This window comes from Dromiciops gliroides, chromosome 1 (assembly GCF_019393635.1).
Source record: "Dromiciops gliroides isolate mDroGli1 chromosome 1, mDroGli1.pri, whole genome shotgun sequence".
Taxonomy (NCBI): domain Eukaryota; kingdom Metazoa; phylum Chordata; class Mammalia; order Microbiotheria; family Microbiotheriidae; genus Dromiciops; species Dromiciops gliroides.
The window spans coordinates 619,695,129-619,707,150 of NC_057861.1; the positions used below are offsets into that span (position 1 = coordinate 619,695,129).

The following is a 12,022-nucleotide window of genomic DNA, read 5'->3' on the forward strand; positions in this document are numbered from 1 at the left end:
CTCTATGTGTAAATTCTCATGATGAAAATTTAACAGTTAGTTCCTAAGAGCTGATAAAGGCTGGCTCCACAGTACTCATGTTGGATTCTGTCTTTTGACGTCCCTTCAAATCTTAGATTCTCAGTGAAAAGGAGCAACCACAATCCAGGGTACCATGCTTGGCTGTCCCTTTTAACTCCTAAATTTGTGATTCGTTTTTCTCTGATTATGTAATCTCAACCTTTTCCTTGGGTATTTAGCATCCATTGTCCAAGACGCTAGGGAACCTTACGAAACTGGATTTTAAGTGCCATATTTTTCTGCCTACTTTACTGGAATGACTAGGGTTATGTGCTCTGATCCTAATTCTTTTGAGATAGTGGAAGCCTGCTCTCTAGTGAATTAGAGGTGAGTGATGAATCCTCAATACAAGATGTGAAATGCAGTTTCCTCCTCTTGAGAGACTTTAAAATTAAATCTTAATCAGGTATTTCCAGTCTGTGTTAAATTCTGCAGTTCTTTAGATATGGATAAAGTACTGTATTTGAAATTCAGCAATTTAGGTTTTAGTCCTGACTCTGACACTAACTATGTGACTAGGGCAAGTCAACTTTATTTTCTGGCTTGGAAACTTTTGCCATTTTGTCCAGTCTCTGTTCACCCCTTTGTAAGTTCTGACCCTGGGCCACCCTCATCATCTGCCTCCTGCGCTCCTATACCTGTACTGTTGAATACCAATAAAGAAAGTAACACAACCATGAAGACTGGTTCCATTACATACTTTTGCATAATCTCAGTTAGGCAGGCCCTCATTGCTTATGCTAATATCTCATCAAATACTTCACTGAAGGGGCAGCTAGGTGGCGCAGTGGATAGAGCACCGGCCCTGGAGTCAGGAGGGCCCAAGTTCAAATCTGGCCTCAGACACTTGATACTTACTAGCTGTGTGACCCTGGGCAAGTCGCTTAACCCCAATTGCCTCACCAAAAAACCCAAAAAAACCCCCCCAAACCCCCCACAACTTGGAGGCAGCTAGGTGGTACAGTGGATAAAGCACCGGCCTTGGATTCAGGAGGACCTAAGTTCAAATCTGGCCTTAGACACTTGACACTTAGCTGTGTGACCATGGGCACATCACTTAACCCATGCATTGCCCTGCCAAAAAACAAAAACAAAAACAATTCACTGAAAACACTCAGGATATCAGCTACAAGTTCCTGCCTCTTCTCATTTCTCCACTTTAAAATCATCTTTTCTTCCTCCAGCCCTGCCCCAGGCTTAGATGGAGAGGTGACCCCCTTCTTCGTCGAAGCCAGACCTTCAACTTGAGCTTCTGATCCTATCCTCTCTTGTCTCCTTGAGGAACTTGGTCCTTAAAGGATCATGAGATCATAGCCATTTGCCTAGAAGGTGTAGATATTCTATCCAAGCTTGCTTGTTTTCTGGTCCTAACACAATATTCCATTTCCCACCTCTGAACCTTTGTACAGGCTGTCCCCCATGCCTGGAAAACATTCCATTCTCTTAAGCTCTCAACTTTTACCTTAAATGCCATTTCTTTCTTGTTTCCTGTCCCAATTCCAGTTGGTAGTGCCCTCCCTTGGTTAATTACTTCATATATATATGTATGTGTGTGTGTGAGATTTTTCTGTATTCCCATTGTTTTCCTCAATATAATATAACCTCCTTAAGGGCAGGGGTTGTTTCATTTTATGTTTGAGTCTTCAGTGCCTGATATATAATAGACATTTAATAAAGCCTTGTTGAATGAATGGAATTTTTTGTGGGGCAATGAGGTTTAAGTGACTTGCCCAGGGTCACATAGAAATAATTTCATTTTGCTGAACTTCTGTTTCCTTCTTTTTAAAATTGGAGTTATAATAATGTTTGTGCTACACATACCATAAGCCTATTTGAATATCTATGTGAAGAAAGTGCTTTGTGAACCTTGCAGAATTAACATAAATGTGAATTGTTACTGTTATTTATAAAATTGGCTACCCAAGCCTTTTTCGCTATTCTGTTTGGACTTTGCCATATTAACTAATAGCTGTACATATGACTACATCCCTTATCATGCACACAATGAACACTATCCACTTAATAATAATAACAATAATGATGATGAGAATAACTAGCAAACATATAGCTCTTTAAGGTTTGCAAGACACTTTACATGTGTTAAGCCATGTGATCTTCACATTGTTGGCAGGTAGATACAATTGTTGGCCCTCTTTTACAGATGAGGTGCCAAAATTATCCCTCCTTTACAAATGGGACAGACAGAGGTTAAGTGACTTGTCTAAGGTCATATAGATAGTGTCTGAGACCAGATTTGAACTCAGATTTCCTGCAGGTCCTCACCTCTATATATTGTACCACCTAGCTGTCATAGACTAATGATGGTTGGAGGAACAACATGAAGGAATCATCTTTGAATGGAAAAGGGAATCTGCAAATTGAGTTTAAAGAATTGGAAGAGCCCTAATGGGTTCTTTTTTGCCTTTTTAGGTAATCTGGCACCTAGCAAGATGCACACTATGTATCTATGGCTCATATATACTTCTCAAGCATACTACACAGAATACAGTCCTTTCCATAGGATGTCTGTTACATGTAAATGAAACAAACAAATAATACATGTGCTTTCTGTGAATAGACAGGTGGCTTAGTGGATAGAGTGCCAGGCCTGGAGTCAGGAAGACTTGAGTTCAAATCTGGCCTCAGACACACATATTTACTAGCCCTATTTGCCTCAGTTTCTTCATCTGTAAACTGAGCTAGAGAAGGAAATGGCAAACCACTCTAGCATCTTTGCCAAGAAAAGCCAAATGGAGTCATAAAAAGTCAGACATGACTGAGATTACTGAAAAAATCTCTGTGGATACCATGAACATTGTACACATACCATATATATGACACACACACACCAGACATGCTACACATGTGTCATAAATACAGCTCACAACACATATACACACAACATAGACACCATTCACTTATCAGTAATATCATATATGCTTGACTTATACATGATACACACACATATAGCCCATGTTATCCTCCCTACTTGCTACCTCTTAATATATCAAGAATCACCATTAGGAATTTATCTTGATTTTAGGAGATATATTTGTGTTCCCTGGGTCTATGAACAGGCTTTTTAGTCTTCATTAGATAGTGAGTCTTCATGAACTGATGTATATTGAAGTGAGCAGAGCTGGGAGGACATTGTGCATAGTGACAGCAGTATTGTTCAATGAGCAATTGTGAATGACTTAACTACTCTCAGCAATGCAATGATCCAAGACAATCCCAAGGGACTAATGAGGAAGCTTACTATCTACCCCCATAGAAAGAACTGATAAAAAGAACACTTGTGGATTATACATACTGGTTGCGATCTTGTGGAGGGAGGAGGAAAAGGAGGGAGGGAAGGAGAAAAATTTGGAACTCTAAATCTTATGAAAATGAATGTTGAAAACTACCCCGGAAAAAATAAAATAAATGTTTGTTGCAAAAAAATTAAATTAAATTAACTTCATGTCAGTTAAAAAAAAAAGATAGTGAGTCTTTAAGGAGAAGGGGATATTTCTCATGCTTCCCCTGAGTTGAAAATATACTTTTTCCCTCCTTGAATTGGGATATGTGTATGTGTGCATGTGTGTGAAATGACAAATGGACTGCCATGGGTATGTCATGTCGCTACTACTACGGATGGTGCACTGTTCTTTCTGCCAACCTCATTGATATAACAGTAATAAGTGGGTCTCTTTGTACAGTATCAAATCTAGGGCCAGGGAAATGAACCTTTCTTGGTCAATTGGCCAAGATCTTGGAAGATCTGCCCCAGGGCAGGAAATTTAGAAGTATGCTAACAGCACTTGAAATTCTTTTAGGAAAATAGCTAGGGCTAAGCTCAGTGACAACATGATGATAGCAGCAGCAGGAGGAGAGCACAATTTGGCCTTCAGTGCATCTAGCAGGGTTCCTTAGGTGAGGAGAGATAGAGGTTGAAGTTTGAGGTTGAGAGATTGGAACTCCAGTCTAGCTCATGAGTAAGGAAGGAGGCTTGGACCAGGCATGGCTGGTGCTTCAAGGGATGGATTTAGAGCCCAGGGGATTAGATGGGGACAACAGGTGCTTGGACAATCTGTTGCCTGTACCTCACCCTACTCTGCCACAGTCTGGTGGCAGTCCTAAATCCTTACCCCTGCCCCAACCCCTTTTCACCATCCACAGTAAGCTGCTAGGCTGCCCTCACTGGGATAGGTGAGCCTGGGGCCAGATGGAACCTGGGAAGAATGGAGGACGTATCCTCTTTCCTATTCAGCTATTTGTCCTGGGTTATGAGACCAAGGACTAGTTATCAGGAAGGGCCAGCACCCTGAAGGGAGCCTTGGTCATATCTCAAAATGTCAAGTTTCAGCAATCTGGCTGAAAGAGTGTTAGATTGGAAAGCAGGAAACCTGGCTCTCTAGGAAATCCCAATTCTTACACTTGGCCTCTTTTTCTTCATCTATAAAATGAGGGATTTGGATGAAATGGTCTTTGAAGGACCCTCCCAGATAGGATCCTGATCCTGATCATGATAACAATAACAAAGGAAGCTTGCCCTTATATAGTGCTCTAAGGTTTGTAAAATTCTCTCTACATGTTATCTCATTCGATCCTCACAATAATCTTGGGAATAGGTATTATTATCCTCATTTTACAGAGGAAGGAAACTGAAGCTGAGAGAGATTATGTGACTCAATGGGTCACACAACTATGAGGAGTCTGAGATGAGTTATGAATTCAGGTTTTCCTGATTCCAGCTTTGTTGTTCTATCCAGGATAACATCTAGCATCATTATATGAGACTCTATTAGGGTCTTCCATTTGACTCCATGTCAACTCAGCCTCAGTTTCAATAAAAATTGAATATCCTTCCCTCTGTTACTTTGTCCAAGAGACTTCCCTCTGAAGTTTCAGCTTCTTCTTTTACAAAATGAAGGAATTGAGCTTTATGGCTCCCAAGATTGCTTTGATTTCTAAAATTCTGCTTTTTTTGAGGGGGAAGGGGGGCTCAAAACTTTTCTTCTTCCTCCTTCCTCAAAGCATCTGTCTGTTCCCCACCTTGTGGAGGGCCTTGGAGAGTCATGCATCCACCATATATTAGAGCTGGTAGTCTGGGGGATTCTGCCTTTATTCACAGAATAGCATCCATCCCTTGCTTCCCACCCAAATACCCCCCAGTGGAAGGTTTCTTTCATGCCGCATTCCCTAGAATAATTTGTGGTATTTGCCCCCAACTGTTCCAGTAGTAATTACAGCAATCAAGCATTTTTAAAGCTTTTTGACTATGTAACTGGCCCTGTCCTAAGTATACATAGACAAAAAAGGCCTTGCCCTCAAGAATTTTACATTTTATTAGGCAGACAATATTTATATGTATTTTATGTATATATATAGAGAAATATGGATATACTTTTTTCATCCTGTTAGGAGACATAAAGCAAAAAGGATACAGAAAAACATTCTCTTAAAAAGAACTGTATCCTTCAAGATTTTTTTCTTTGAAATGTTTTTGCTTTGATTTTTCTGTGTTAGATCCTAATTTCCTCTCTTTTTCTTTTTCTTTTCAGTAAGAGATGCAAAAAATCTAGTACCCATGGACCCTAATGGTCTATCAGATCCTTATGTAAAACTGAAACTCATCCCTGATCCCAAGAGTGAGAGCAAGCAGAAGACCAAAACCATCAAGTGTTCCCTCAACCCCGAGTGGAATGAGACATTTAAGTTGTAAGTATCATAATTCCATTTGGGTGGGTTGGTAGGGATTGGGCTCAGGTCACTGAGAGATTTGGGGTCTTTCTGTTACCTTGTCTCCTCTTCCTCTCCTATGTCTCTCCCCTTCTCCCTTCCCCTCCCCATCTCCTCTCCTTCTCCCTCTCCCTCTCTTCTTCTCCTAATCAAGTTTCTCAACTCTCCTCTCAAACAGGCAGAATCCACTATGTCTAGAGGAAGCCTATTCTATTTTCAGATATTTCTAATTATTAGTAAGATTTTCCTTATCTCAGGCCTAAACTCCTTCAATCTCTGGAGTATCCCTTTCAAGATAGAGAAGGAAGCAGATGATGGGACCTAGCCCTTTCTCAAACTGGATATGAAAACACTTCCTTAATTTCCAGTACAGGGGCAGCTAGGTGACAAAGTGGATAAAGCGCCAGCCCTGGATTCAGGAAGACCTGAGTTCAAATTCCACTTCAGATACTTGACACTTATTAGCTATATGACCCTGGGCAAGTCACTTACCCCCCCCCAAAAAAAATCAGTATGGGTTTTCAGAAGGTCATTACAAGAAAATGGGATGTTAGGAAGACAACTTGCCCAATCTAATCCAACTTGGGGTTTTCTCCTACTCTTTGACTGTTTACCTTATGCCTCAATAGTCTGGAACATTCATGATCTCATTGATGTGGGTATTCTTCGACACTGCAGCCCATGCCTGCCTTCTCATCCTTTTTGTAACTCTGGTACATGTCCTTCCATCAATCCTCCATGGGCTTTTTTTTGTTCAGTTTTTGATGGCTGCCCTCCCAAACTCCAGGGATTATGTTCCCTTTTGTGTATCTCTACAATATTATTTCCACCAGTTTGTGGCTGGCCTCCAGAGTTTATTCTCTAATTCCCCTTGATCTTTCTGACCTAAGCAGAGAAATCCTTTCTTCTTTCCTCGAAGTTCATTTGAGACAGAGGTTGGGTTTTTCAAAGACACTTTATTAACACTTAATGGGCTATCATAGAATTCACCCTTTAGTCAGAGTTGATTCACACCCCTCCAGAACACCTACTCTTTTAAAGGCATATAAACTGTGAGCCCACTGCCGTTAGGCATCTTTGATCTAATAAGAGACGTCCAAATAACCACCCTATTATTTATTTATTTATTTGTCTGCCTGCCTGGCTGCCTGTCTGTCTGTCTGTTTATTTATTTATTTATTGTGAGGCAATTGAGGTTAAGTGATTTGCCCAGGGCCACACAGCTAGTAAGTGTTAAGTGTCTGAGGCCGAATTTGAACTCAGGTCCTCTTGACCCCAGGGCCAGTGCTCTATCCACTGTGCCACCTAGCTGTGCCTAACCACCCTTTTATTAATAAACATATTGGCCTTATTAATAAAATGATTAAATTACCTGGAAACTATGTCTCTTAGAATTTTTAAATCATCACAACTAGTTTATGACTATAAGAGAATTTCATAAAATTTAGAGCTATGAAGAGATCTTAGTGACCAACTCATTTGAACTCTGTAGATTTGAGTTTCCTAATCTATAAGGATGAGGACATTGAATTAGACAATCTCCCAAATCCCTTCCAATTCTAAATCTAGGACCTTGGGAAAGTAAATACATCTTTCTAAACATGGAAGACTGACAATAACTGGAAAGTGACCCAAACTGCTGGGCATGTAAAGATCTCCATGGTCTAATTCCCATCTTATTTCATATTCTTTCCCTTCATACATTCATGCTTCCAGTCAAACTGGCTTCCTAGTTCTTCATATATGACATCTCTTGCTTCTATCCTTTGCATAGGTGGTCTCCCATGTCTAGATCATCCTACCTCTTCATTCTGATCCATATCAATGCTTAGATTCCTCCCACATTGCATGTGTCACTCATATGGAACCCAGACAAAGCCTTTTATTTATTTATTACATTATTTTTAATTGTTCCTGATCCCCTTTAGGTATTGATACCTCACCTTTTGTTTGTTTGTTTGTTTGCTTTGGGGGTGGGGGGTGGGCAATGAGGGTTAAGTGACTTGCCCAGGGTCTCACAGCTAGTAAGTGTTAAGTGTCTGAGGTCAGATTTGAACTCAGGACTTCCTGAATCCAGAGCTGGTGCTTTATCCACTGCGCCACCTAGGTTCCCCTGATACCTCACCTTTTTGAAATTATTTTGTATAACTCTGAATTTACATATCTCTATGCATATTGTATTTCTTGTAGCTGAACAGAAGATCTATGAGGTGGATTCTGTTTCATTTTTGTCATTGATCTCAAGCTAAATGATTATCTAATAGTTAGGGCTGGGGCAGTGCAGTGGATAAATCACTGGCCCTGAATTCAGGAGGGCCTGAGTTCAAATCCAGCCTCAGGCACTTGACACTTACTAGCTGCATGACCCTGGGCAAGTCACTTAACCCTCATTGCCCCACAAAAAAAAATAGTTAGGGCTTAATAAAAGTTAGTTGGATTGAAATGGAAAGCTATACAGGGATTGGTGGAAGAGACTACAGATGTTTTGATTGGACACAGATTCCTGGACTAATGATTTCCAATCTCATCTGTTTTGCATTGCTATAATAATTCCATGGGAGAAATACTCCATGTGTCCTTTTTCTTGAAAGAGATGGATAAGGATAGAACCTGTGAATTCATTTGTAGAGGGAGTTCCTGGTGAGGATCTTCTACCAATGAAGGATGCTGCCTTCTCTGCAATTCATGGTTTTAGAGAGCCACATAAAGCGCTAAGAAGTTAAGTGACTTACCCAGGGTCACATAGCCAATATGTGTCAGAGGCAGAACTTGAACTCAGATCTTCCTGATCTTCAAGCCAGTTTTCTATCTACTATGTACCTTGTTCTTTGTTTCTCTTTCTTTACTTTGCCTAAATACCACTCTGGTTCTTCTTCCCCTTTAAAATAGACACAACAGGGCAGTTAGGTGGTACAGTGGATAGAGCACCAATCCTGGATTCAGGAGTAGCTGAGTTCAAATCCGGCCTCAGACACTTGACACTTAACTAGCTGTGTGACCCTGGGTAAGCCACTTGAGCCTCATTGCCCCGAAAAACAAAAAAAACAAAAACAAAACCAAAATAGACACAACTTCTAACCCTTTCCAGACTTCTTTGGGTACCTTCCTTACATGATCAAGAAACTACACTTCCAGTGTTCTTCCCCCCTGCACCCCCCACTTTTATCAGTTTCAGATTACTATCACAACTTGAGAATTATAAAGGACTTATTAAAAACATCGGGAAACTGTACAGAGTTTGGGTAAACTGATCACTAAGGTCTCTTCATAGATTGAAATCCTATCAAAATCACCCAAGATGATCCACCATAGTAGGTAGTAGAACCAGCAGTTGAATCCAGATCCTGAGTCCAAGTCCAGAATTCTTTCTCTTCTTCTACTCTTGATTGGTTTATAATTTTTCTAACCAGGGATGATACATTTCTCTGGAAACCATGTAGTTTAGAATTCAGTAAAATGCCTATGGCAGTCCTCCCCTTATATCATTCCTAGCATCGGTAGTATATTTTAAATTCACTTTGGGGCAGCTAGATGGCGCAGTGGATAAAGCACAGGTCCTGGATTCGGGAGGACCTGAGTTCAAATATGACCTCAGACACTTGACACTTACTAGCTGTGTGACCCTGGGCAAGTCACTTAACCCCAATTGCCTCACAAAAGAAAAAAAAAAGAATTAAAAAAAAATTCACTTCAAACCCTAAGAAATTAGAGGCTGTGGAAAATGAGGGCTTTGATGGACAGATACAGGGTCATCAAAAAAGTTTCTGCACACACTTCTTCATGTCCTTTATAATTTGCCTGGGAAATGTCAAAGAAGCACAGTAGTCTAAAGAGCTTCTAATGCTTATTAGCTGTGTAAGAAATTTGGCTAGTCATCTTCCCTCCCTCCGATTCCTTAACTTTTCGGGCTATAAAATGTGGAGAACCATGATTGCCTCAAAAGGGTGATTGTGAGAGAGGACTTTGTAAGCCTAAAGCCCATAGAAATATAAATTCTTATGATGGTTATCGTCATAATGTAAAAGAATGTCTTTTGGAAATCTTTTTCTTTGTAGTCAACTGAAAGAATCCGACAAAGACAGACGACTTTCTGTGGAGATTTGGGACTGGGATCTGACCAGCAGGAATGACTTCATGGGGTCCTTGTCCTTTGGGATCTCGGAGCTGCAGAAAGCTGGTGTTGATGGATGGTGAGAAATGCTTTTACTTTTTACAAAAGCCATACCTAAAAGGCCATAATGACCCAATATTACATGCAATCTTTCTCTCTCTCTCTTGTAAGTTCAGGGATTAAAGTAAGGAAGAAAGAAAATTGAGTTTCTTTAATCTTTTTTTTTTTTTATTAATCTGCAAATGTGAAAGAGGAACAAACCACTTAGTAGAGTGGAAAAGCACTGGATTTGGAAACTGAAAATCCTGATGTGGTTCATTTACTAATGACTTTACATAAGTCTGTATGCCTTTCTGGGACTCATTTTTCTCTTCTGTAAAATGGGAATAAAGAAACTTAGCTATTGGGAGCACCAATTGAGGTAGTAGGAATAAAGCACCACTACAAACAGTTTAATTGACCAAACTCTTATCATGCTTCATTGAATTAAGTGGTTAATTCAATTAAGCATTTATCATGTTTGACTAGGTGCTGGGGGAAAGAAAGGAAGGAAATAATCCTAAACTTCACGGAGCTCACATTTTAGGTGATGGAGGAAAGGTATACATGGATAAATAAATACATGATTGGGGCAGCGAGGTGGTACAGTGGATAGAGCACCTGCCCTGGAGTCAGGAATACCTGAGTTCAAATCTGGCCTCAGACACTTAACGCTTACTAGCTGTGTGACCCTGGGCAAGTCACTTAACCCCAATTGCCTCACTAAAATAAATAAATAAATAATACATGATCTTTTGAGGGAAGAGAGAGTACAGTGTCCTGGAAAATGCAAGAAGGGCTTCACCCAGAAGATAACAGGAAAGTTGAGTCCAGGAGGATCTTATGAATCCAAATCAGGCAGAGGAGAGGAACAACTCCTTCTAGGCAAAGTTGGGGAGGCAAGTTGGTACAAAGGTGCATAGAGAAGGAATTGACCTCAGGAACGTTTAGCACACCAGCCACCCTGAGATAGATCCTAGTTATAATAGAGAGCCTTTAAGTTTGGGGCAAGGAAGTTTTAGGAATATTAACTTGTTAGCTGTTTAGGCAGTAGATTTGGAGAAGAAAAAGAATTGGAGGCAGGGGGTACATTTAGGAGGCAAATGCAATGCTCCAGATGAGACATGATGGGGGCCTGAACTAGGGTAACATGTGATTAGAAAGAAGGGAATGCATCTGAAAGATAGTGTGGAAGTAGGGTTGATAAGATTTGGTCCCTGGATGGATGTGTCAAGGTCAAAGGGCGAAGCACAGATGACTTCAAAGTTGAGAACCTATGTGACTGCCCTTAGCAAAAAATAGGGAAATTTAGAGGAGGGATGGGTTTAAGGGAAATTATGATGAGTTCCTGTTTGAACATGTTGTACCTGAGCTGTGTGATCCATAGCTTAGTACAGTGACTGGCACATAGTAGACACTTAATAAATGTTTATTGAATGAATGAATGAGCTGTTAATAGAAGAGAGCATGATTTAAGGAAACAGGACTGAACTTGAAGTCACAATACCCGGGTTCAAGTATTGCTTTTAGCTATGTGACAGTGGGCAGGTCATTTTTACCTCTGAACTTCTGTCTTTTCGTTTGTAAAATGGAGACAGCAATCCTTATACTGAAGCCTTCCAGAATTGTTGGGATGACTAAATGAGATAATAGATATAAATTGCCTTGTAAAGTGTTACTTGAACTTGGGTCACTATTGTTGGATAACATGGTGCAGTGGAAAGGCTATTGGCCTAGAATGTTTCAAGCCTCTCCTCTGTCATTTACTGGCTGATAGGTGATAACAAGAAAGTCATTAGACTTCTCTGTGCCTCAGTTCTTTCATCTGTGAAATGGGTACACTAGAGTTTGTAACAGTCTTCAGAGTTGTGACCTACTATTACTATTTTTAGAAGTGGTCAAACTGTAGGTTCATTCTTCCCAGGGTTGCCTTAAACAGGACAATTGATCTAGCCTCAGAGGACTTAACAGGTGATATTCTTGTCATCTTCTTTGTGCTAGAGTCATCAAATTTTTACTCCCACATCCAGAATTCCTTACCCTCCTGCTAATTACACAGTAGGAGCCCATCAAATCCCCATTCGGAGC

The 12,022-nt window shown here is 40.3% G+C and overlaps 1 protein-coding gene across 2 annotated transcripts in view; it reads left to right on the top strand.

Annotated features, from left to right (window-relative positions):
• Positions 1-12,022, top strand: part of PRKCB (protein kinase C beta) — a 674,437-nt gene that overhangs the window by 389,783 nt on the left and 272,632 nt on the right. For both annotated transcript variants that reach the window (XM_043975695.1, XM_043975696.1), the window contains exons 6-7: positions 5,607-5,763; positions 9,840-9,974. In XM_043975695.1, the coding sequence (XP_043831630.1) occupies positions 5,607-5,763; positions 9,840-9,974 (292 nt within the window). The remainder of the gene's footprint in view (positions 1-5,606; positions 5,764-9,839; positions 9,975-12,022) is intronic.